Here is a 22,037-nt window from a genome sequence, read left to right on the forward strand (position 1 = left end):
TTCTTTCCCCTTCTGACATTCAGTTTGGAGTTCAGGAGATTCTCTTGACCAGGACCACACCCCTAAATGAATTGAAGCAACTGCCATGTGATTGGTTGATTAGATAATTGCATTAATGAGAAATTGAACAGGTGTTCCTAATGATCCTTTGGGTGAGTGTATATTGTTCTAAAAGCTAACTTTTAAAAATGTTACATTTCATAGCAGTTGCTAACTAAGTTACCAGTTTATCAAGATATCTAATTTTAGACTAATTTTACTGCATAAACCCACTCAAATACATCCATTACTTCACTTAACATTAGGTTTTGGTAAATAGCTTATTTAAAATGTTTCTGTAAAATCTTCCTTAACTTACTTTCTTATGATATAAATTATGTTTTTATTAACAAGATTCGGGAGGAGCGCATCAGATAATTAGCCTAATCGACACAGGTGGACCATAATCAAGTAATCAATCCCATATTATAAATATTGCTGACTTACCTCTATCCATTGACGGTTTATCAGCATGCTGGTTCGCTTCGTCTGTCACCTTATCACAGACCCAATTTTCCTACCAACGAAGAGAGCTACACCGGGGATTTATCAGATCTGCTGCTTTTGCCGGACCCGCGATCATTCCTACCCAGCCAAACACGGCCGTTGAGCACCATTAAGTGTCATCCCGACAGCTGCTCTCCTCGCCAAGCCACACGTCGTGGCCAATAGACCGTGAAAACAGGCATTCAACCAGCCTGGGCGCACCCCAGTTCTCCCCGCAGCAAGCCTCTCTCACTTCCTGCCACGGCTCAGCCTTTCTCCGCAGATTTTCCGGCCGAGGCGCAGTTTGAGGCCGCTTCCTCTAGCGGCGCAGACCGCGTGACATAAACCAATACATTTTCAGGTGAAGATGCTAAAGGCAGGTTTGCGGCTAAAGTTTGTTAAACGACGTCATGACGCAGTTCAGTCTTCTTCTTCTTCTACTAGTGTTTTATGGCGGTTTTGGCAAATCAGCGTAAAGGTGCATTTCCGCCACCTGCTGATCTGGAGTGTGGAGTGCACATAGATTTGGAAAACAGACACAAACGTAGTTCCGTCGGATGACGATGCCACTTTTAACCATGAAGTTAAGGTAGTATTTCCAGAGCCTTCATCCACACTGAAATGTCATTACAAGACATTACATTCGCCTTACCGCACACGTTTGAACCTCACTGAAATGATACAGACATAAGTTCCACGATAGGTAAAAAAAAAAAAAAATCGATAGCCCGAATGCACTGTAAGTCGCTTTGGATGAAAGTGTCTGCTAAATGCATAAATTTAATAAAAAAAATTCCATGCAAGTATTCTGGCAGGACCAATTTATTTCACCATTCACCTGCGCGATCACTCAAAATTCATCTAAAACGCAACTGCCCTCGAGTTTTGACGCAGGATAGCAAGTGTGAGTAAAATTTCTGTTGCCTTTCTAGGAGCGTAATATGAAAAACAGGCAAGTAAATATCTTTAGAAACCACTGGAAGCGAATTGCACATAACTGCTATTAACCCATTTGCTTGCAAGAATCGCCATGGCCCCAGTTTATTATCGTTTCACTTTCACAGCACGTTAAACATCACTCTCTTACTTGATCTGGATAAACCGTGCATCAATAGGAAGTCTAAAGACTCTGGCTTCGATATTTGACCAATGTTTCGATAAAACATCGTTTCAGTGACAGTTATTTGTGACAGTGACAGTTACTGAACTGTAAACGTCGAAGTGTCAGCTCGTGGACAAATGTTGATCATGTATCTAGTCAGAAAGAATCATGAGCAGAAACATTTTTATTTTGGGTATGTAATTTCTGTCTCCATGCCAAAAATGGGGGGCGACTGGTAAGGGGTTAACTTTACTGCTATAATCATGTCTTATGAGGCCTGGTGTACTGGAAATCTCTGAACATGTCTAGTGTGTGCAATCAGAAATATCCTGTATCTGGAAATCTCTGTGCATCTCAAGTGTATGGTCGAGTACAGGACTCAGCAAACTTGCCTGGGAAATTTTCATACAGTTCGGGGAACAGACACAGTCTCTATAGTGTGATTTCAAGGTGGAATAATCTCTATGTGCTGAGAATGAACTGATATAATAATTATATAACTGATATTAATACATAATACACTTTATATATATATATATACGGTTTGCTGAAAAAAAAAACGAACTGTTCGGTTCTCCACACATGGTTCGGCATGCGCTGGGACCGCAGTTCAACTTAAATCTGACAAAGCATCTGTAATATGGTTTGCTATACATAACACGTAAAACAAACAGGGTTCAGCTAATATATGTTTCTGTTGATGGATGCGCATTCAGGCTTACCAGACATTACAACAACAGTGATGGAAAAAAAAAATAATAAAAAAAACACTGGACAAACCATGCACTCTTGATCAATGTGAATGCAGTATGCTGGAATATGAGCAGTCATTTATTCCGTCATCACCCAGGTGCTGTTAGCGCGCGCAGATGAGTTTAAACTAAACTCATTTAAGCTTTGTCATAGACAAGCTTTGTCATAGGCTCTTAAACATTTAAGAGCCAAAGGATGCAAGCTCGTGCGCGCAGTGAGAAGATATGTTCGTGCGCTCATCCAAAGCATGCGTGCAAATATTAAGCTCTCTTTGAAGTATTGTGTTTAAATGGACAACAATTATGTCAAAAGGTAAGTATTCTACAGCAGACATAGCCGCCTGAATGTAGTCCTACTGTATCAATGCACTGGATCAGTGCATTCTCTTAAAGTGACAGTCTTTATATTAAGCGAACAGCAACGACAAAGAAATCACTCACTGCTCTTGATTAAAAAGCATTTGTAACTCTAATAAAGAATACTCTTTAATTTATACAGTCCAATATTCAATGCTCTTTTACATTTGATTACTTTATTCAAATTCTGTACCTAAAAACTAATGCTAGACAGTACCTAAAAAAAAAAAACCCCTGAATATAACTGTTTATTTTTTGTATCTTTACTCTGGGATTCTAAAACCGTAAAACAAACTGTGACTCTAAAACCGTGGAACAAACTGAACCGTGAAAAAGTTGAACCGTGCCACCCCTGATATATATATATATATATATATATATATATATATATATACACACACACACACTCACTTATTGGAATATGCAAATTGATTATATGTCTATTATTGCTGTTTTTGTGTTTAATCCTGAAGGGATGTTATGATGTTATTTGTTGACAAAGATAATAAAAAAAATTATCACAAAAAGGAATATATATAGATGTGAGATCATAGTTGTGGTTGGGTTTCTTCTATTTCAGCTCCAACATGCTAACCAGTGAGAAAAGAGCAGGAGTTATTATACAGCTAATTATTATACAGCTAATATCAGAATCATGTCAGATTCCCAGTGAAATGCTATCAGACAGCAAACGCATTGAGTTTGCTTCCTTCTTTTCTGAGAAGATAATCAATATCAGGAAGTCGATTAGCACATCCTCAACTAATGCAGAGGTCAGACAGATTCGGCCACAATATCAAAAAGATACTATGTCTATTTTTGAAACAATTGATAGCAAAATTCTGGAAGACATAGTGCAGCAACTAAAATTGTCAACCTGCTGTCTTGACACACTTCCCACATCTTTTATCAAAAGTGTGCTTAACTGCTTAGAAGCAGAAAAACGAAAAACAGGCAAGTAAATATCTTTAGAAACCACTGGAAGCGAATTGCACATAACTGCTATTAACCCATTTGCTTGCAAGAATCGCCAACGGCCCCATTTTATTATCGTTTCACTCTCACAGCACGTTAAACATCACTCTCTTACTTGATCTGGATAAACCGTGCATCAATAGGAAGTCTAAAGACTCTGGCTTCGATATTTGACCAATGTTTCGAGAAAACATTGTTTCAGTGACAGTTATTTGTGACAGTGACAGTTACCGAACGGTAAACGTCGAAGTGTCAGCTCGTGGACAAATGTTGATCATGTATCTAGTCAGAAAGAATCATGAGCAGAAACATTTTTATTTTGGGTATGTAATTTCTGTCTCCATGCCAAAAATGGGGGGTGACTGGTAAGGGGTTAACTTTACTGCTATAATCATGTCTTACGGTACAACTTCTTAAAGTCTAAACATGACTAAACATGCTTCATCATTTCCAAAACACTCTGTTTCCACAGTCCATACTGGAGACCGTCAAAAAAGGCCGGAGGCCAAATGAGAGGAAAGATGCTTTTCCAACAGGAACATAATAATGTGGACAAGGCTTGAGGAATTGTCAAATCAGGCAACCAATTGCTAAGCTGGCAACACAGTAGGCTACCCATTCATTTTTAGCTTGCCCCATCAAATGTTACTAACCCTTTTTACTCCCGCAGCCAACATCTACAGCAGCCGAAGCAAGCTCCGCAGGTGGCCCAAGCAGCTATCTCTCCTCCTCTTCTCATGCTCCCCTTTACTTCTCTGTTTTCCACATCTCCCTACTGCTGCTGCAGTGTCTGCTCCCACAGGACCCTTTTCTGTATCTCCTCACTGCCGCAGCAGTTTCTGCTCCCGCAGGAGCCTTTCCTGTATCTCCTCACTGCCGCAGCAGTGTCTGCTCCCGCAGGAGCCTTTCCTGTATCTCCTCACTGCCGCAGCAGTGTATGCTCCCGCAGGAGCCCTTCCCGTATCTCCTCACCGCCGCAGCAGTGTCTGCTCCTGCAGGAGCCTTTCCCGTATCTCCCCACTGCCGCAGCAGTGTCTGCTCCCGCAGAAGCCTTTCCCGTATCTCCCCACTGCCGCAGCAGTGTCTGCTCCCGCGAAAAAAAAATAAATAAATAAATAAATTCGACATCACCTCCACTTAAAAGGTATGCCATGTACCATGTATCGTGTATCGACGATAGCCAAGACGATATTAGGCTCATTCTCCAATCAACGTTTTTTATTATCATTATTAGGTGGCCTACCATAATTCGGTTATAAAACTGCTTTAAAAAACTTTATTAAAAAATAAAGAAAAAAAAATTAAAGTCACAGGACAAGCGAGATGACAGTAGTGCTGACTACATGTACTAGCTGTTTTAAATATAGTATTTTATATTTAATGCCAGTTTATGAGTACCTCCGAAAGTATACTTTTCGATTATTGGTGATTCCATAGGCTCTTTTTCGTGCACCTGCATGGTTAAAATGGCAAATAGTAAGCTCAGACAAGAATAAAGAATCTTTCTTTTACTCCACCCATGCACGATTACATCGTCGATATGTACCATCAATCTCACGTGCTGACTATATGACGATTTGACAATGACCACATCCCTGATTCTCGGCACCTATTCGGGGTACACTGGCACAGGAAATCCAATTTATTTTTGCATGCTTAATTTGGAATACAATGTCTGCACCAAGATTTTTCTGACTCATTATCGGAAGCAGCTCATTGGATTTGCTAAACAATTATTCAAGTAAGCCTCACAGCGTCTACCCTCGTAGAAAACCAAATCATCCTTAGTATTGAACTCCCTGTCAGGCGCTGCAAGAGTGCTCCCGGTTGAGCCAACCTTTGCCTTCTTCGTTTCAACTATCAGCAAAGCTTACTCGTATTTTATACTCTTACATTGCGAGTATTAAACTCCTGTCAGATGCTGCAAGAGCTTTGCCGCATCTGTTGCCGCATTATGTTTTTATTAACAAGATTCGGGAGGAGCGCGTCAGATACTTAGCCTAATCGACACAGGTGGACCATAATCAAGTAATCAATCCCATAGTATAAATATCGCTGACTTACCTCTATCCATTGACGGTTTATCAGCATCTCTCCTCCACCCCATCTCCTCACTTTGAGTTCACTTTATAAATAGACGGAGACGGGGAGGGGGAGGGGGGTACTCTAGGTTCGGGCCATTCCCGAGCTCGGAGCCCTTCCCCGGACAGCACACCAAATACGCATACCATACCTCAGCTAATTAAATGTAAGCGTGAACTAGTGAAATATCTCTGTAGGTTGTGACCATGCGCTGACTGAAGGCCGCTGAAGTGGGAACAAACGGCTCGAAACAACCCCAGGCTATTAATACAGTTTGAGAGAAATAATACAACAATTAACCAATTTTAAATGGTTTTATGAATTTATCCTAAACTTCGTCTGATGTAAATCTCTCAGAAAATCAGTGCACGCAACAGTGAAACACCTGAAGCGGGAATAAATGGCTCGAAACAAATTCAGTCTAAAAATACAGATAAAAAATATTACATCAAACATGTTTAATGTTATGTTCTTGTAAAAAAAAATGGTTTTATGTATTCCCACTTACTTTCGTTTGAGGTAAATCTTTAAGAAATAAGCAAACGCTGTTAGCCAGTAGCCCCTCACTGCAGAACACAAGCTCAATTGTCAGCGCGCCCATGGAAATTCAAACAACAAGCAGTGGGAGGAGTAAGAACAGTGAGTCGATTCCGAAAAGATTTGATTCAAGGGCATCAAGAATTGCAAGTCTCTTGTAAATCAGCTCTAAATGTGAGCCCTGAATTAATGTTCAGTTCTTCTATTACCAAACTTCAAGAAACCATGAGAAATCGCAGACTACCGTGAATAATGTGGATTTTATTTTATAATTTTCACTCAAATTTCGCGATTCTCTTCAAAAGTCTAATTTAGATTAATTGATTAATTTAAACAAGCCTACATATTTAAAATGACTGCTCCCTTAATTATGACATTAACCATGCTACAAAAAAAATAATAATAATAATAAAAAAACATGATTATTGTAGTAACCATAAATTAACCATGGTACACTAACCATAGTTTTACGTGGTAGCCTATTTGTAGTAAAACTGCCGTTATACAAATGGCAGTCAAAAAAAACAAACATAGTATACATATTTAGTATTATAAAACCATGGTTCATTTTTATGAGGCCTGGTGTACTGGAAATCTCTGAACACGTCTAGTGTGTGCAATCAGAAATATCCTGTATCTGGAAATCTCTGTGCATCTCAAGTGTATGGTCGAGTACAGGACTCAGCAAACTTGCCTGGGAAATTTTCATACAGTTCGGGGAACAGACACAGTCTCTATAGTGTGATTTCAAGGTGGAATAATCTCTATGTGCTGAGAATGAACTGATATAATAATTATATAACTGATATTAATACATAATACACTTTATATATATATATATATATATATATATATATATATATATATATATATATACGGTTTGCTGAAAAAAAAAAACGAACTGTTCGGTTCTCCACACATGGTTCGGCATGCGCTGGGACCGCAGTTCAACTTAAATCTGACAAAGCATCTGTAATATGGTTTGCTATACATAACACGTAAAACAAACAGGGTTCAGCTAATATATGTTTCTGTTGATGGATGCGCATTCAGGCTTACCAGACATTACAACAACAGTGATGGAAAAAAAAAATAATAAAAAAAACACTGGACAAACCATGCACTCTTGATCAATGTGAATGCAGTATGCTGGAATATGAGCAGTCATTTATTCCGTCATCACCCAGGTGCTGTTAGCGCGCGCAGATGAGACCTGAACAGCACATGTTAATATGAGTTTAAACTAAACTCATTTAAGCTTTGTCATAGACAAGCTTTGTCATAGGCTCTTAAACATTTAAGAGCCAAAGGATGCAAGCTCGTGCGCGCAGTGAGAAGATATGTTTGTGCGCTCATCCAAAGCATGCGTGCAAATATTAAGCTCTCTTTGAAGTATTGTGTTTAAATGGACAACAATTATGTCAAAAGGTAAGTATTCTACAGCAGACATAGCCGCCTGAATGTAGTCCTACTGTATCAATGCACTGGATCAGTGCATTCTCTTAAAGTGACAGTCTTTATATTAAGCGAACAGCAACGACAAAGAAATCACTCACTGCTCTTGATTAAAAAGCATTTGTAACTCTAATAAAGAATACTCTTTAATTTATACAGTCCAATATTCAATGCTCTTTTACATTTGATTACTTTATTCAAATTCTGTACCTAAAAACTAATGCTAGACAGTACCTAAAAAAAAACAACAACCCTGAATATAACTGTTTATTTTTTGTATCTTTACTCTGTGATTCTAAAACCGTAAAACAAACTGTGACTCTAAAACCGTGGAACAAACTGAACCGTGAAAAAGTTGAACCGTGCCACCCCTGATATATATATATATATATATATATATATATATATATACACACACACTCACTTATTGGAATATGCAAATTGATTATATGTCTATTGTTGCTGTTTTTTGTGTTTAATCCTGAAGGGATGTTATGATGTTATTTGTTGACAAAGATAATAAAAAAATTATCACAAAAAGGAATATATATAGATGTGAGATCATAGTTGTGGTTGGGTTTCTTCTATTTCAGCTCCAACATGCTAACCAGTGAGAAAAGAGCAGGAGTTATTATACAGCTAATTATTATACAGCTAATATCAGAATCATGTCAGATTCCCAGTGAAATGCTATCAGACAGCAAATGCAATGAGTTTGCTTCCTTCTTTTCTGAGAAGATAATCAATATCAGGAAGTCGATTAGCACATCCTCAACTAATGGAGAGGTCAGACAGATTCGGCCACAATATCAAAAAGATACTATGTCTATTTTTGAAACAATTGATAGCAAAATTCTGGAAGACATAGTGCAGCAACTAAAATTGTCAACCTGCTGTCTTGACACACTTCCCACATCTTTTTTCAAAAGTGTGCTTAACTGCTTAGAAGCAGATCTTTTGGAAGTGGTAAATGCCTCACTTCTTTCTGGGACATTTCCAAACTCCCTAAAAAGTGCAGTTGTTAAGCCCCTCCTGAAAAAGAGCAATCTTGATAACACCATTTTAAGCAATTTTAGACCAATATCTTTTATAGGCAAAATAATAGAAAAGGTAGTTCTTAATCAGCTGAACAAATACTTGAACTCAAATGGATACCTGGACAATTTTCAATCTGGTTTTCCACCGCATCACAGCACAGAGACAGCACTCATTAAGATAACAAATGATATTCGCTTAAATTGTGACTCTGGCAAAATATCGGTGCTGGTATTGCTAGATCTCAGTGCTGCGTTTAACACTGTCGATCATAACATTCTATGAGAGACTGGAAAACTGGGTCGGGCTTTCTCGGATGGTACTCAGATGGTTCAGGTCATATTTAGAAGGGAGAGGCTATTATGTGAATCTAGGAGAGCATAAGTCTAAGTGGACGTCCATGACATGTGGAGTCCCACAAGGCTCAATTCTTGCACCGCTCTTGTTTAGCCTGTATATGCTTCCACTAAGTCAAATAATGAGAAATAACCAAATTGCCTATCACCGCTATGCTGATGATACCCAGATTTACCTAGCCTTATCTCCAAATGACTACAGCCCCATTGACTCCCTCTGCCAATGCATTGATGAAATTAATAGTTGGATGTGCCAGAACTTTCTTCAGTTAAATAAGGAAAAAACTGAATTCATTGCATTTCGAAACAAAGATGAAGTTTTCAAAGTGAATGCATACCTTGACTCTAGGGTAGAGCTGTAATCAGGCCTTAAAAGTTAGGCCCGACAGGACCCGAGCCCGACAGGTTTCGGCCCGAGCCCGACAAGTACATTTTGATTGACAGCTTTTTTAAAGCCCGAACCCGTTTACAGCCCGACATTCAAATATGCGTCACACACAGCTCTTTTGCCTTTTGTCAAGAATGAGTCATTATGAGTCAATGAGTCATATACATGTTTTAACATAATTTATTCATAACTAATGTAGACTAGACCACTTGGAAGTTGGAATAAAGAAATAAAATAAGTCCTCTGTGACATCGTAACATCTCAGCATTCTAGACATAGTCTCTTTTAACCTATAAATAGACCAACGCACCAATAAAAACGAGTCATTTTTAACAAATTAAATTAAGATAAATTTTAAATTAAGATGGGTATTTGGCAATAACGAAATTAAGATAAAGGCTCTGCCGGATTTGCTTCACACTAGCAGATGATATTTAATAAAAGAATAATGCCAACATTAGCGTAAATACTCTGTCCACATTATGCATTTAAGACTCAATGAATATTTAGTTATCATTTGAAAAACCTTTACTCACAGAGGCTAAGCCTACATGTTTTTGTGGAGGAAAATGATTGAATCCACTGTAGATGTCTTCAGCGTGTTCCTGCACTCACTGATGGTGCGTCATTATTCACTCATTATTCTCATTATAAATATGGTCAAAACTTTTCCACACCTCAGACTTTGCTTTAGTTGCTGGTGCAACCAAAACGTAATCACCAGAGGCAAGCCTCCGTTTCAACTACTCAGCATCCATTTTCGCATCTTTCTCGCGCTAATCGAAACACATCACATGACCATTCGTTTACCTCGCAAACCGGAGCGCGAGCCTGAGCCCGACCCGAGCCCGCATAAGATGATATAAATTAAGTCCGAAACTGACCGAACCCGTCGGGTCCCATCAGGTCCCGTCAGGTTTGGGCAAAGATCTTCAGCTCTACTCTAGGGGTCAAACAACTAAAAATCAAGTCAGGAATCTTGGTGTGATTCTGGAGACAGACCTTAGTTTCAGTAGTCATGTCAAAGCAGTAACTAAATCAGCATACTCTCATTTAAAAAAACATTGCAAGAATTAGATGTTTTGTTTCCAGTCAAGACTTGGAGAAACTAGTTCATGCCTTTATCACCAGCAGGGTGGACTATTGTAATGGGCTCCTCACCGGCCTTCCCAAAAAGACCATTAGGCCGGCGACACACGGGATGCATGGCGCAAGCGTCTCAGCTGCGTGGCGTGTCTGTTTTTAATTCGGCTCCCATGTTAACAGGTTAGAGCTTGCAGACTGCCTGCGTGAGACGCGCGTCTCAGGCACGGCTCGATCTGCGCGGAAAACGCATGCATGCTAGAAATAGAACCGACGCCTATTTTTCATGCGACACGCGAGCGTGTTGGAAGCGTTTACAGGCAAAATATAATAGGAAAATATGTTTATATGTAATTTTGTACACAAATACATATTAATTCATGACATTTTGATGTTTGAAAGTCTATAGGTTGACATAAATTCAGATATAAATGTAATAAAAAAAATAAAAAAATAATTATCGATTTTCAAATATTGCACCTGTCAAACATAGTCTATTTTGCCGTCAATATGTTGACGGTGTCCTTTATCAGTAGGCTTTATGCTTAACATGAAGTATAGATATTGTTGTCCTGATGGTGTGACATCGTCACCCTATATAGATCACTGTATATAGTGGCCTTCGGCCTTGACTTTTCATTCATCAAGATCCTCTCATTTGTACAGTTTTTTCTCATCAACTCACTTCAGCAGAGACCAACTAGGGCCCCAAAGTGCATCAGTCCTCTTTTTCAAACAGGTGAAACGTGCAAGTATCAAACTTAGTCTTATTAACAGATACATTAAGTATCATGTGCACCTTTTACAAAGGTGTGTTTGAACTAAGAAACTGATGTTTCCTTCAGACTGTACATCCGCTGAATATAAAATTGTATGATGGCTTCATGATTCAGTTTTCTTCTCTTTACTGCTTAAGCTTTACCCCTTCTTCCTATGCTCACTGTATGCATGTGTGCATGTGTATGTTAGACTAGTTTAAGTGTTTAGGTAGTTAATAAAGACTTACTTGTATCATATTTGAGGTTGTTCATTGTTTGCTCATAACTGAAGTCCCTAATCATGCAGATTTTTGCTAAATACTCTGAGTAGTATTGTGCAGTAAGAAAGTTCTTTTTCCTTAAACAGGAAACTAACGTTCTTAGAATGGACAGACAGTTGACACTGAGATGTCAAGTTAATACTTACAGTGGATCTAAATATTTTTAATTAATCATAACTAGTTATGATTGATTATTCATATTTCCCCTTGGAGCTGATATGCTACACTATGTAAGTGCAGTATTGGAGAAGAATCTGTGCTGCTCTGATTTCAGCTCTGAGATACAACCCCTCAAACTTTAAAGAACTGAGTCTGAGATATAATATACCAGGAGACTCAGGAGTGAAGCTGCTCTCTGCTCTACTAGAGGAACCACACTGTAAACTGAAGAAACTAGAGTAAGTGATCAGTTTGTGGTATCTGTATTATGGAAGCCCGGGTTTCTTTGACAGTGACCTTCAGCTCATCTGTATTTTTTGTAAATCATACAATTTATGATTTACAATTTTGAGTTTTTCACTAACCACGCATAAACATTGTTTTCTCAAAAACACAATAATGTACATACATGCTGCTCACATATTATTATAGCCCAGTTTGTGTCGATTACAGTGATATTAGACTCTAGCTATTTTGATGTTTACATATAAGCAACTGAAAAAACCACATACGTCAGGGCATGAAAAAACTTCTCCAGGCCCCCAAAATACCATTAGACCTCAGATGGTTAACACTGGACTTCAAGCAACTTGGACTATGAGCTTCTCCACCCTTCCTCTAGACTGTAGGACTTTGGTTGTCAAATGAAATACAAAACTTGCTCTCATCTGAAAAGAGGACTTGGGACCACTGGGCAATAGTCCAGTTCTTCTCTTTAGCCCAGGTAAGATGCCTCTGATGTTGTCTTTGGTTCAGCAAATTCCTTGACACGTCTTTGTGTGGTGGCTCTTGATACCTTGACCCCAGCCTCAGTCCATTCCTTGTGAAGTTCACTCACATTCTTGAATTTATTTTACTTGACAATCCTCAAAAAGCTGTGGTTCCCTCAGTTGGTTGTGCATCTTTTTCTTCCACTCAACTTTCTGTTAACATGCTTGGATACAGCACTCTGAACAGCCAGCTTCTTTCGCAATAAATGTTTGTGGCTTACCCTCCTTGTGAAGGGTGTCAATGATTGTCTTCTGGACAACTGTCAGATCAGATCAGTCTCCCCATGATTATGTAGCCTAGTGAACCAAACTGAAAGAACTTACAAAGTATTTTGTACATGTACAGTAAATGAACATGCTTTCCAGAAGGCCAGCAACTCACTATTTTTTTTTTTGGTCTTATGAAGTATTATACTTTGTTGAGATTGGGTTGGGTTTTTGTTAAATGTGAGCCAAAATCATGCAAATTAAAATAATTTGAGTTGAATTACTGATATAATTGAACTTTTCCATTACACAATTTATTGAGATGCTCCTGTATAAAAGAAATAGTCAAATAATGGATGCTTTCCTCAGATTTGTTACAGTTTTTACCAACTGTGTCCCTACTCGGTCAATAGTGTGAAACATACAGTGACCAGTGAAGACTGCATTTCTTCATTTTTAAATTAAGAAGGTGGATTCATTAAGATGAACTGGAAATTTAATCATTAAATTTGTTTTGATTAACAGGTACAATAATATCAATGTCAGACTCAGCACCGACAGTTTCAGAGGCCTGATAGAAAAGAAACATATCGATGTAAGATCATAGTTGTGGTTTGGTTTATTCTCTTTCATCTTCAACACATGAAGCATTGGGAGAAGAGCAGCAGTTTTTCATTTTGTTTTCATGTAAATACATAATTATAACTAATACAGCTCAAGTCAAGTCAAGTCTGCTTTAATGTCAATTGTTCCACATGTACAATACATACATTCAGAGAATTGAAATAGTGTTACTCTCAGACCCATGGTGCATAAAGATAACACTGACAGTAGAGCCTAAAAATCTATACTTTCTAGCGGTTTTAGAGTAAAACATTTTGTAAAATATATATTTTATATAAAATATAAATATTTAAATTATTATAGTTTTTATTTTTATTAACTTAAACTTCCATAACTGTATTGTTATATAATCTGCTTTAAAAAGAGACCAACCTTAAGTCTGTGAACCAAGGCATTCAAAATTTATAACAGTTTAATTTGAAAATGTAATTTGCACGTCTATGGTCAAAAAGTGGAACCCACAGATTAAATCTACTTCATTTACCGTATAATGGGCTGTCTCATATCTTGACATTATTCACAGTATCGTACTACAGCTTGTGAGTGGTTAGTTGTTGAGTGTTATTTGAGTGTTTCCTTTGGAGCAAATGTTTATTAATTGATGTGAGCTTAATACTCCTACTGAAAAAATATTTAATGTTTTATATGGTTACATTATATTTTGATGGTCCGCTTAATTAATCGACTATAAGCAACTTTGCAACTACATGCCAACTAACTCTCATTAGAGTATTAATATGCTTAAGAATGGTAGAATCTAGTATGTTAGAATAATCTTACGTACTCCCAAAGACACTTCCAATATCTCAGTTTATCCGTTGGTGTACCATCAAAATAAAGTGTTAGCATACATTTACAGTAGCAGACATACTAATACTCCAATGACCGATATGTAGTATGATAGTATTGATAGTATTGATATGTAGTTGCAGAGTTACTTATCAACAGCTGTCTAAAGGGTGCCATTAAAACAATTAAACTGATATTTCAATAAAAATAGTTCAAAGCAAATGTGTCATATTACATATTCATGTGATCTTATATGTGATCTAATGGGTGTTTGAGAGAAAAAAATGCAGTTAGTATTGTTATTATTATATTATTATTACTCCTTATAAGTAGTATTTGACCACTTTAAGTAAAGTAGCATCAGAAAAATGGCAAGATATGAGACATACAATACATTATAACTATGAGAAATATACCTCTCTCCTGTGTAGTTGTGTGACGGTGTGCAGTCATGGGTCAGTAGAGTGAAGAGGAGGGGGCTCAACACACAGCCATGGGGGGCCCCAGTGTTCAGTGTGATGGTGCTGGATGTGTTACTGCCGACTCGTACTGCCTGAGGTCTTCCAGTCAGAAAGTCCAACAGCCAGTTGCACAGTGAAGTGTTGAGACCAGCTGGACCAGTTTGTAAATGAGCTGTTGAGGTATGATTCTGTTGAATGCTGAACTGAAGTCTATGAACAGCATTCTGACATTTGAGTCCTTTTTGTCTAGATGTGTGAGTGCTGAGTGGAGGGCAGTTGCGATGGCATCATCAGTTGAGCGGTTGGACCGATATGCAAACATGAAGGGGTTCAGGGAGGGGGGCCAGACTTGATATGGTGCATGACAAGCCGTTCAGAGCATTTCATGATAATAGGAGTAAGTGCAACTAGATGGAAGGAGGATGGAGACGGCTTCTTAGGGACTGGAATGATGGTGGTAGTGCTGAAGCATGTGGGGACAAACAGCCTTACTAAGTGAGATGTTGAAAATGTATGTGAAGACATCAGTGAGTTCCACTGCAGAGTCTTTCAGGACACGCCCAGCAATGTTGTCAGGACCCGGAGCTTTGCATGCATTTATCCTGCTGAAGGATCTCCTCCGCGGTCCGGCTAATACCATCAATACAATAAAGAGCCATCAAAATATTGAATAAATTCTCTTGTTCATTGAACACACCAAAATACAACTTTTCATAAGAGCAAATAAATCCTATTCAATTTGATACTGAATAGGTCATGACAACATTTCTGTAGAGAACTTGCATGTTAGTCAGTGTGACATTTTCTGAAAACATGTTACAAGGTTATCAACATTATCAAAATATCTTCTGTAAGACATGAGGTATATTTGTATGTCTTTAATCTGTCGTGATGTTTCTAAAGATCTGAGCGCAGGTTTCAGGAAGTCTTGAGTCTTTAACACAGTCTGTGTCTTTAACCGTCTGTCATCATTCAGTCAGTATGGAGCTCAGTCAACTTCCTCTTGTGCTCTGTGAGTATTATTTTCTGTAAATGTATTTCAGTGGAATTGCTATTATATTATGTAAATGATAAAGTGTGTTAGTGTTCCTAGATGTATGTCTTTTCTTGCTGCTCTCAGAGTTTCAGATCCAGCTCTAGTCCATGATATATGAGTGAAGGATGAGTTTGAGAGAGGAAGTGAGCAGTTAGTGTTGTTTGTGACAGAGAAATGCACTCTGTTGTGTTGTAGATCAGTGTTTGTTCACTCATTCAGTTTTGTGATGTGTAATGCTGTTTAATCAGTTCTGTTTATTTGTTTTGCAGTTATTGACACTGTTGTTGTAATATTCACTAGTACACAGTTAGTAAGAGTTTGTCTTTATTCTTCTGCTCGTGATCACACTGTTGTCTTGAACATCCTGAAACAGTTCTCTGCTCAAATCTATAAAATACCAGACGGATGTTTTCATGTTTATCGTGACACATATACAGTCCCCACACAATACCTTAATATTTGTTCATCTTTATAATTATCAGCTTAATGTTCACATTGTAATGAGTTTTTCTCTTTGTGTTTTAGTGCTGATTTCAATCATCTACTCTGGACAAACTGAAGGTGAGTCCATTTGATTCATATATTTTCATCATAAATTTACATATGATCTACATTAACTGTTATAAACCTAAAATTACTTAAATTTTACTATCACTATAAATAAGTTGAATTATTCATTTGACAGTTCTGAGGTGTTACAAGAAACATCATTTTATCAAAAACAGCATATATATTTCCTACATTTTTTGTAAAATTAAAATGAAAACCGTGTGAGACAAAATCTTTTGTTGGGAATTTTTCACATCTCACGTTTCCAAATTCTCAATTATTGTATATTGACAGATCTTTTATAAATGACAATATCAGCTACGGAGAGCAGCAGTTCAGTCTCATTTGGTTTAGCAAGAGTGTTTTGCAATCAAGTAACTGTGTTCATAAAGTAAAAACAGCTGATTATTTTTATTGTGAATTGCTGTCGTTGTACAGAAACACCAAAACCCACAGTGACCATCAAACCTGCTCAACATGTGTTCAGAGGAGAGACAGTCACTCTCAGATGTAACATAAATGATGAAGGAGTCACTAGCTGGCAGTACGGCTGGTATAAAGATGGTTCAGACAAATCTTTCAGTGAACTACAGGAATACACATTCAGTTCTGTTACTGAGTCTGACGCAGGTAAATACTCCTGTGATGGAGCAGAGCCAGAAGGATCACACAGCTCACACCGCAGTGATGAAGTTAGGCTGACAGTATCAGGTGAGTTTGATCATCTCTTCACATACACAAACAAGTTTAACATTTTATTAATGAGTGATTTCTTACCTTCAGATGAAGCCCAGGCTGTTTTAAGTGTTTCTCCACAGACGGGGTTGACTGAAGGAGATCCAGTGACTCTGATCTGTGAGGTTAAAGGCTCCTCTACAGGCTGGACATTCAGCTGGTTCACTCTAACTCTCTCATCAGGTAATATATAACGTGCTTCATGTAGCAACATCTGAATAAACTGGTTTCATAAAAAAGTTTAAAAAATATATATATATAGAATATATATCTGAATACTCTGATTATACCAACAGAGGTAATTTATAAGACTCATGTAAAAATGTCTGCTCATTTCTTGAGGTAACTGCACTTTTCACTTTATACAGACTACAGATATCATTATGATCTGCTCTCAGACAGCAGCAGAGGAGCTGGAGGAAAATACACTGTCAGTTCTGCTACAGTAAAACACACAGGAGTTTATGTGTGCACAGCAGAGAAAGGAGAACCAGTCTATTACACACAGTACAGCAACACACAGTTAATATTGGTCACTGGTGAGTTCAAACTGAACCACAGAATGAGTGACACTCTGGAAATGTTCCTTGATTTTTTTTAAAGCTTGATGTGTATTGAAATGTTGTCCTGTCATAATATATACAGCTACGTTTGAATTGTGTGAATGGAGAAAGATGCTTCTGCTGTCAGGTGTAGTTACTGCATCTACTAGCAGGGTCTAAATACACCAAACTAACCAGAAAAACATTGATTCCTGGTTAACAGCAAACATGTAAAACTAAGTCTAATAGGGGAAAATATAATATACCTTTTGTGGCACAAATGTGTTTCATATATATAACATACACAGAGAACACAAGAGGGCAGAATGGAAACAACCAACAAATGACTTGGGCTCATAACAACACTTTATCAGTCATTTTACAGTTTGATTAATATCTGTCTACTAATAGTATCTTAGTAAATTAATATACAGCAAACTCAGTTAACTATAAACACTACTAGGTTCACACTGTACAGACAAAGAAGAACTGATCCTCGAATTGAGTCTGGTTTCTCTCAGGGTTTTTTTCTGAACAGCTGCTTTGAAACAATTTAAGTTAAGTGTTTTATCAATTAAACGGTCTCTGACTTGATTTGTGAATTGTATCTGTGATTGTCTTCTCAGGTGTTTCTCCAGGTGTCTCTCTGATGGTCAGTCCCAGCAGAACTCAACACTTCACATCTGTCTCTCTCTCTCTGAGCTGTGAGGACCAGAGTAACTCTACTGGATGGACAGTGAGAAGATACACAGAGAGCAGGCAGCTGAAAGATTGTTCATCATTACGTCGAGGATCACAAACAGGATCTTCATGTACAATCAGAGACACCAGAACATCAGACACTGGAGTGTACTGGTGTGAGTCTGAATCTGGAGAGAAAAGTCATCCTGTTAATATCACTGTACACTGTGAGTCTGTGTTTCTGTGTTTATTCAGTTCACAAAGCCTTGATTTTGTGTTTTGGATATAAATACTGTAGATGGATTATGATCTCAATTCAATCCCCCACAAAATCTTATTCCTAAATGACAATTGATTGTATTACTGTCTTGCATTTTATGAAGTGTTTTGAAAGGCACATTTAAATAACACATTATTATTATTATTATTATTATTATTATTATTATTATTCTTATTATTTATTTATTATTATTATTATTATTCTTACTCTTCATCAGTTGATGTTTGCTCTGTTTCTGTAGCTGGTGTGATTCTGGAGAGTCCTGTTCATCCTGTGACTGAAGGAGAAACTCTGACTCTTCGCTGTTTAGATCAATATACATCCTCACCAAACCTCAGAGCTGATTTCCATAAAGATGGGTCACTCATCCAGAGTCAAACTACAGAGATGATCATTTCTACTGTCTCAAAGTCAGACGAGGGTTTCTACTCCTGCAAACTCCCAGAGAGAGGAGAGTCACCCGAGAGCTGGATCTCAGTCACAGGTGAGACTAGAAACTAGAAACACTATTAAAATGCTTCTATGTAATAAACAGAACTAATATGACTGTAAAATAAATTTATCTCAGCTTCCTCCAAAAGATCAGGATCTGATGATCTCAGTCCAGTGATAGTTGGAGTGACTGCTGGACTCATATTTTTCATCATCGTCTTCTTGGTCTTTCTGTGGCACTACAGAAGAAACAAAGGTTCATCTTTTTCATATTAAAGGTCTTGTTCTTCGTGATCCCATGTTTTAAACTTTAGTTAGTGTGTAATGTTGTTGCTAGAGTATAAATAATATCTGTAAAATTTTAAAGCTCAAAGTTCAATGCCAAGCGAGATATTTTATTTAACAGAATTCGCCTACAAATAATGACCCGTTTGGACTACATCCCTCTAGTTCCTGCAGTAATGACGTCGTTAAAACCATTTTTCGACTAACCTCCGCCCACAGGAATACACAAAAAAGGGGGCGTGGTCTTGTTGCGCTCCGATGGAGAAGAGGAAGAGCTGCGTTTGTGTTTGTCGCCATGTCGTCGAAACGCTGTTATTCTCATATCGGAGTCCAATCATCTTTGTTTGGGCTTCCCAGGGACGCTGTACTTGGAGATTAATGGTTACAATTTATGTTTAACTCAGTTCCCGAAAATTATAATCCACATGTAAAACTATGTGCAGCACATTTTGCTGAGGACAGCGATCTTCCTCAATCTCAGTCAGTTTAATGCCGGATTCGTGCAAAGATTATTATTGAAAGATGGAGCAGTTCCCTCTTTGTATGGAGAAGGCGTTGTTTATAGCCCACAACCGGTAATTGTATTTTATTATTTAAGTTGGTGCGTTTAACAGTTTCTGTAACTTATTACACAAAGGGCAACACTATTTAGCTTTGTTAGGGCTGTGCAAAAAAAATCGAATGCGATGTTCATGCGCATCTCGTCAGTAAAGGCGTTCTGTGATTAGAAGAACATCTCCAGCACGTGCGTTCAGATCAGGATTGCCAGGTTTTCAAAACAAATCCTGCCCACTTGCTTCTCAAAACTACTCCAAAACAAGCCCAATCGTGTTTCCAGGAGGGCAGCGTAATCTAAACTGGTGTGGAATCACAACACAGGAACCGGTGGCCCAATCAGAACTTGTTACGTATTTCTGAAGGAAGGACTTCATATATATATATATATATATATAGCTAACTAACACAATAAAACACAATAAAAACAAAATAAAAACTATGATTTTTGAACGATTTTGAAAACCGGAGTTATCTGTTGTAGCAAATAAACTCTTCATTTTCATGAGCATGTTCTGTTTGTGTAGGTGGAGGATCTGAGTCTCTCTCTCGTGTCAGTCAACAGCAGAACAGCAGTCAGACATCAGACCAGAACCAGAGTGAAGCAGGAAATAAAACACTCATGTCTGGTCAGTCTTTACCCAGAAATATTTACCAGCTGAGATTGAAGATACTTAGAAATAACTTTCAACTAATAACACAAATAATTTCCCCCTTCTTCTGAAGTGTAATATGATATTTGTGTGACTGACATTTGTATTTCAATTAGATCTAATTTAACTTTATTAGTGTCAACATAAAAAACAATATATATATATACATATTTTTATTTTTTTTTTCTGTGGGCTTAAATTCATAAAATGCATTACTTTATTACAGGAACTGCTCATATTTATGACTCTATTGATGCAGCAATTAATAAAGACATAAGCACAGGTAACTAATGATGTTACAGAAGGATATTATGTAATGTTGATCAATTAATAAGGCAGTAGTTACTGTTTTAAATACTTAAATCCATCCTTGTTTCGCAGTTCACTGTGATATTTGCCGAACATAAAACAAATGTCTTAATATTTTCTGTTATTGATTGTAGACAATGTAATTGGACCTACTGAAAACACCTATTCCGAAATCAGCCTGATCCATAAAGGTCATTGCATGCAAATTACAATACGCTGTCTTTGAGGCAATTTGGTCAGATTGTTTTAAAATAAATTATTTTATTCTCTCTGTTAAAGTTATAAAATAGTTTTTAAGAATATAATATGAATATTGGACACAAAGCACTAGTGATATTAACTTTTGTCATCTTTTAGGGAAAACCAGTGAAAGTTCTGACACCGTTTACTCTAAACTGAAACCCATCAAGGTGAGTGTCAAAGTAAAAATCTGTCATAATTCACAAGGAGCCACTGAAACTGCATCTACAAGCATTGTTGAGAATAAAATTAAATATGCAAACATTTAAATGTGCATTTTAGCATTTTTTTTATTATTCATTTACTCATTTTCAGGTGCTGGATCTAGTGATGTGACGTATGCTCAGATTAAATAATTGTCTGGAGGAGAAACTTTCAATCCGAGGATGCTGATGAGTTTAGGCTGAGAAGGGCTGAAGAATGACCAGGATCATCAATTCTTATCATCTTTGTGAACACTTGATGGCAATAGATTTATCAGTAATTAATGTCAGTGATTGTCTTTTTAACTTTAGTCTGTATTCTTAAAGTCGCATCATTGCGTGGGAGAGAAAGATTTGTTAACTGCAAAGCCTTTTTATTTTTTTTTTGAACATTTCAGTTTCTCTTCTGTTCTTCTTGATCTTAAATGTATTTTAGCAGGGTTTTCATGGTCATGGAAACATCAGTGAATTTTGAGATTGTGCTTTCCAAGTGTGGAAAATCATGGAAATGTTCTAAAATCATAAATATTAAAAAAAAAAAAGAAATAGCCACCATCAGACATGCATCAATATTTAACTGAGAGAATAATGTGAAAGAGGAAGTACAGGAGAAAAACATAAACAGCTTGCATAACTTTACGCATTACTAAGAATTTCTAGTTGATGCCAAATAAACCACATGCAGTGTGAAGAAAGATCAGTGGTTGTCAGATCTTGTTTTGTTATCGCTTCTTACAGAATGAGAAATGTTAGAAAATCAAAACTTCGAAAATTTAATTTCTTGAGAAGTTTTGTAAATCTCTATTTTTATCACAGTTTTCTCAGTTGCTGAATCACTAAA

The 22,037-nt window shown here is 37.4% G+C and overlaps 1 protein-coding gene across 1 annotated transcript; it reads left to right on the forward strand.

Moving 5' to 3' along the window:
- Nucleotides 1-15,605: 15,605 nt before the first annotated feature.
- Nucleotides 15,606-21,329, forward strand: LOC132160234 (Fc receptor-like protein 5). The gene is made up of 13 exons (XM_059569970.1): nt 15,606-15,708; nt 16,258-16,293; nt 16,720-16,992; nt 17,071-17,199; nt 17,385-17,555; nt 18,185-18,466; nt 18,761-19,003; nt 19,088-19,207; nt 20,319-20,420; nt 20,671-20,727; nt 20,888-20,944; nt 21,111-21,163; nt 21,309-21,329. The coding sequence occupies exons 1-13, from the start codon at nt 15,678-15,680 to the stop codon at nt 21,327-21,329; spliced, it is 1,575 nt and encodes a 524-aa protein (XP_059425953.1). The 5' UTR covers nt 15,606-15,677.
- Nucleotides 21,330-22,037: the final 708 nt, after the last annotated feature.

This window comes from Carassius carassius, chromosome 16 (genome assembly GCF_963082965.1).
Source record: "Carassius carassius chromosome 16, fCarCar2.1, whole genome shotgun sequence".
Taxonomy (NCBI): domain Eukaryota; kingdom Metazoa; phylum Chordata; class Actinopteri; order Cypriniformes; family Cyprinidae; genus Carassius; species Carassius carassius.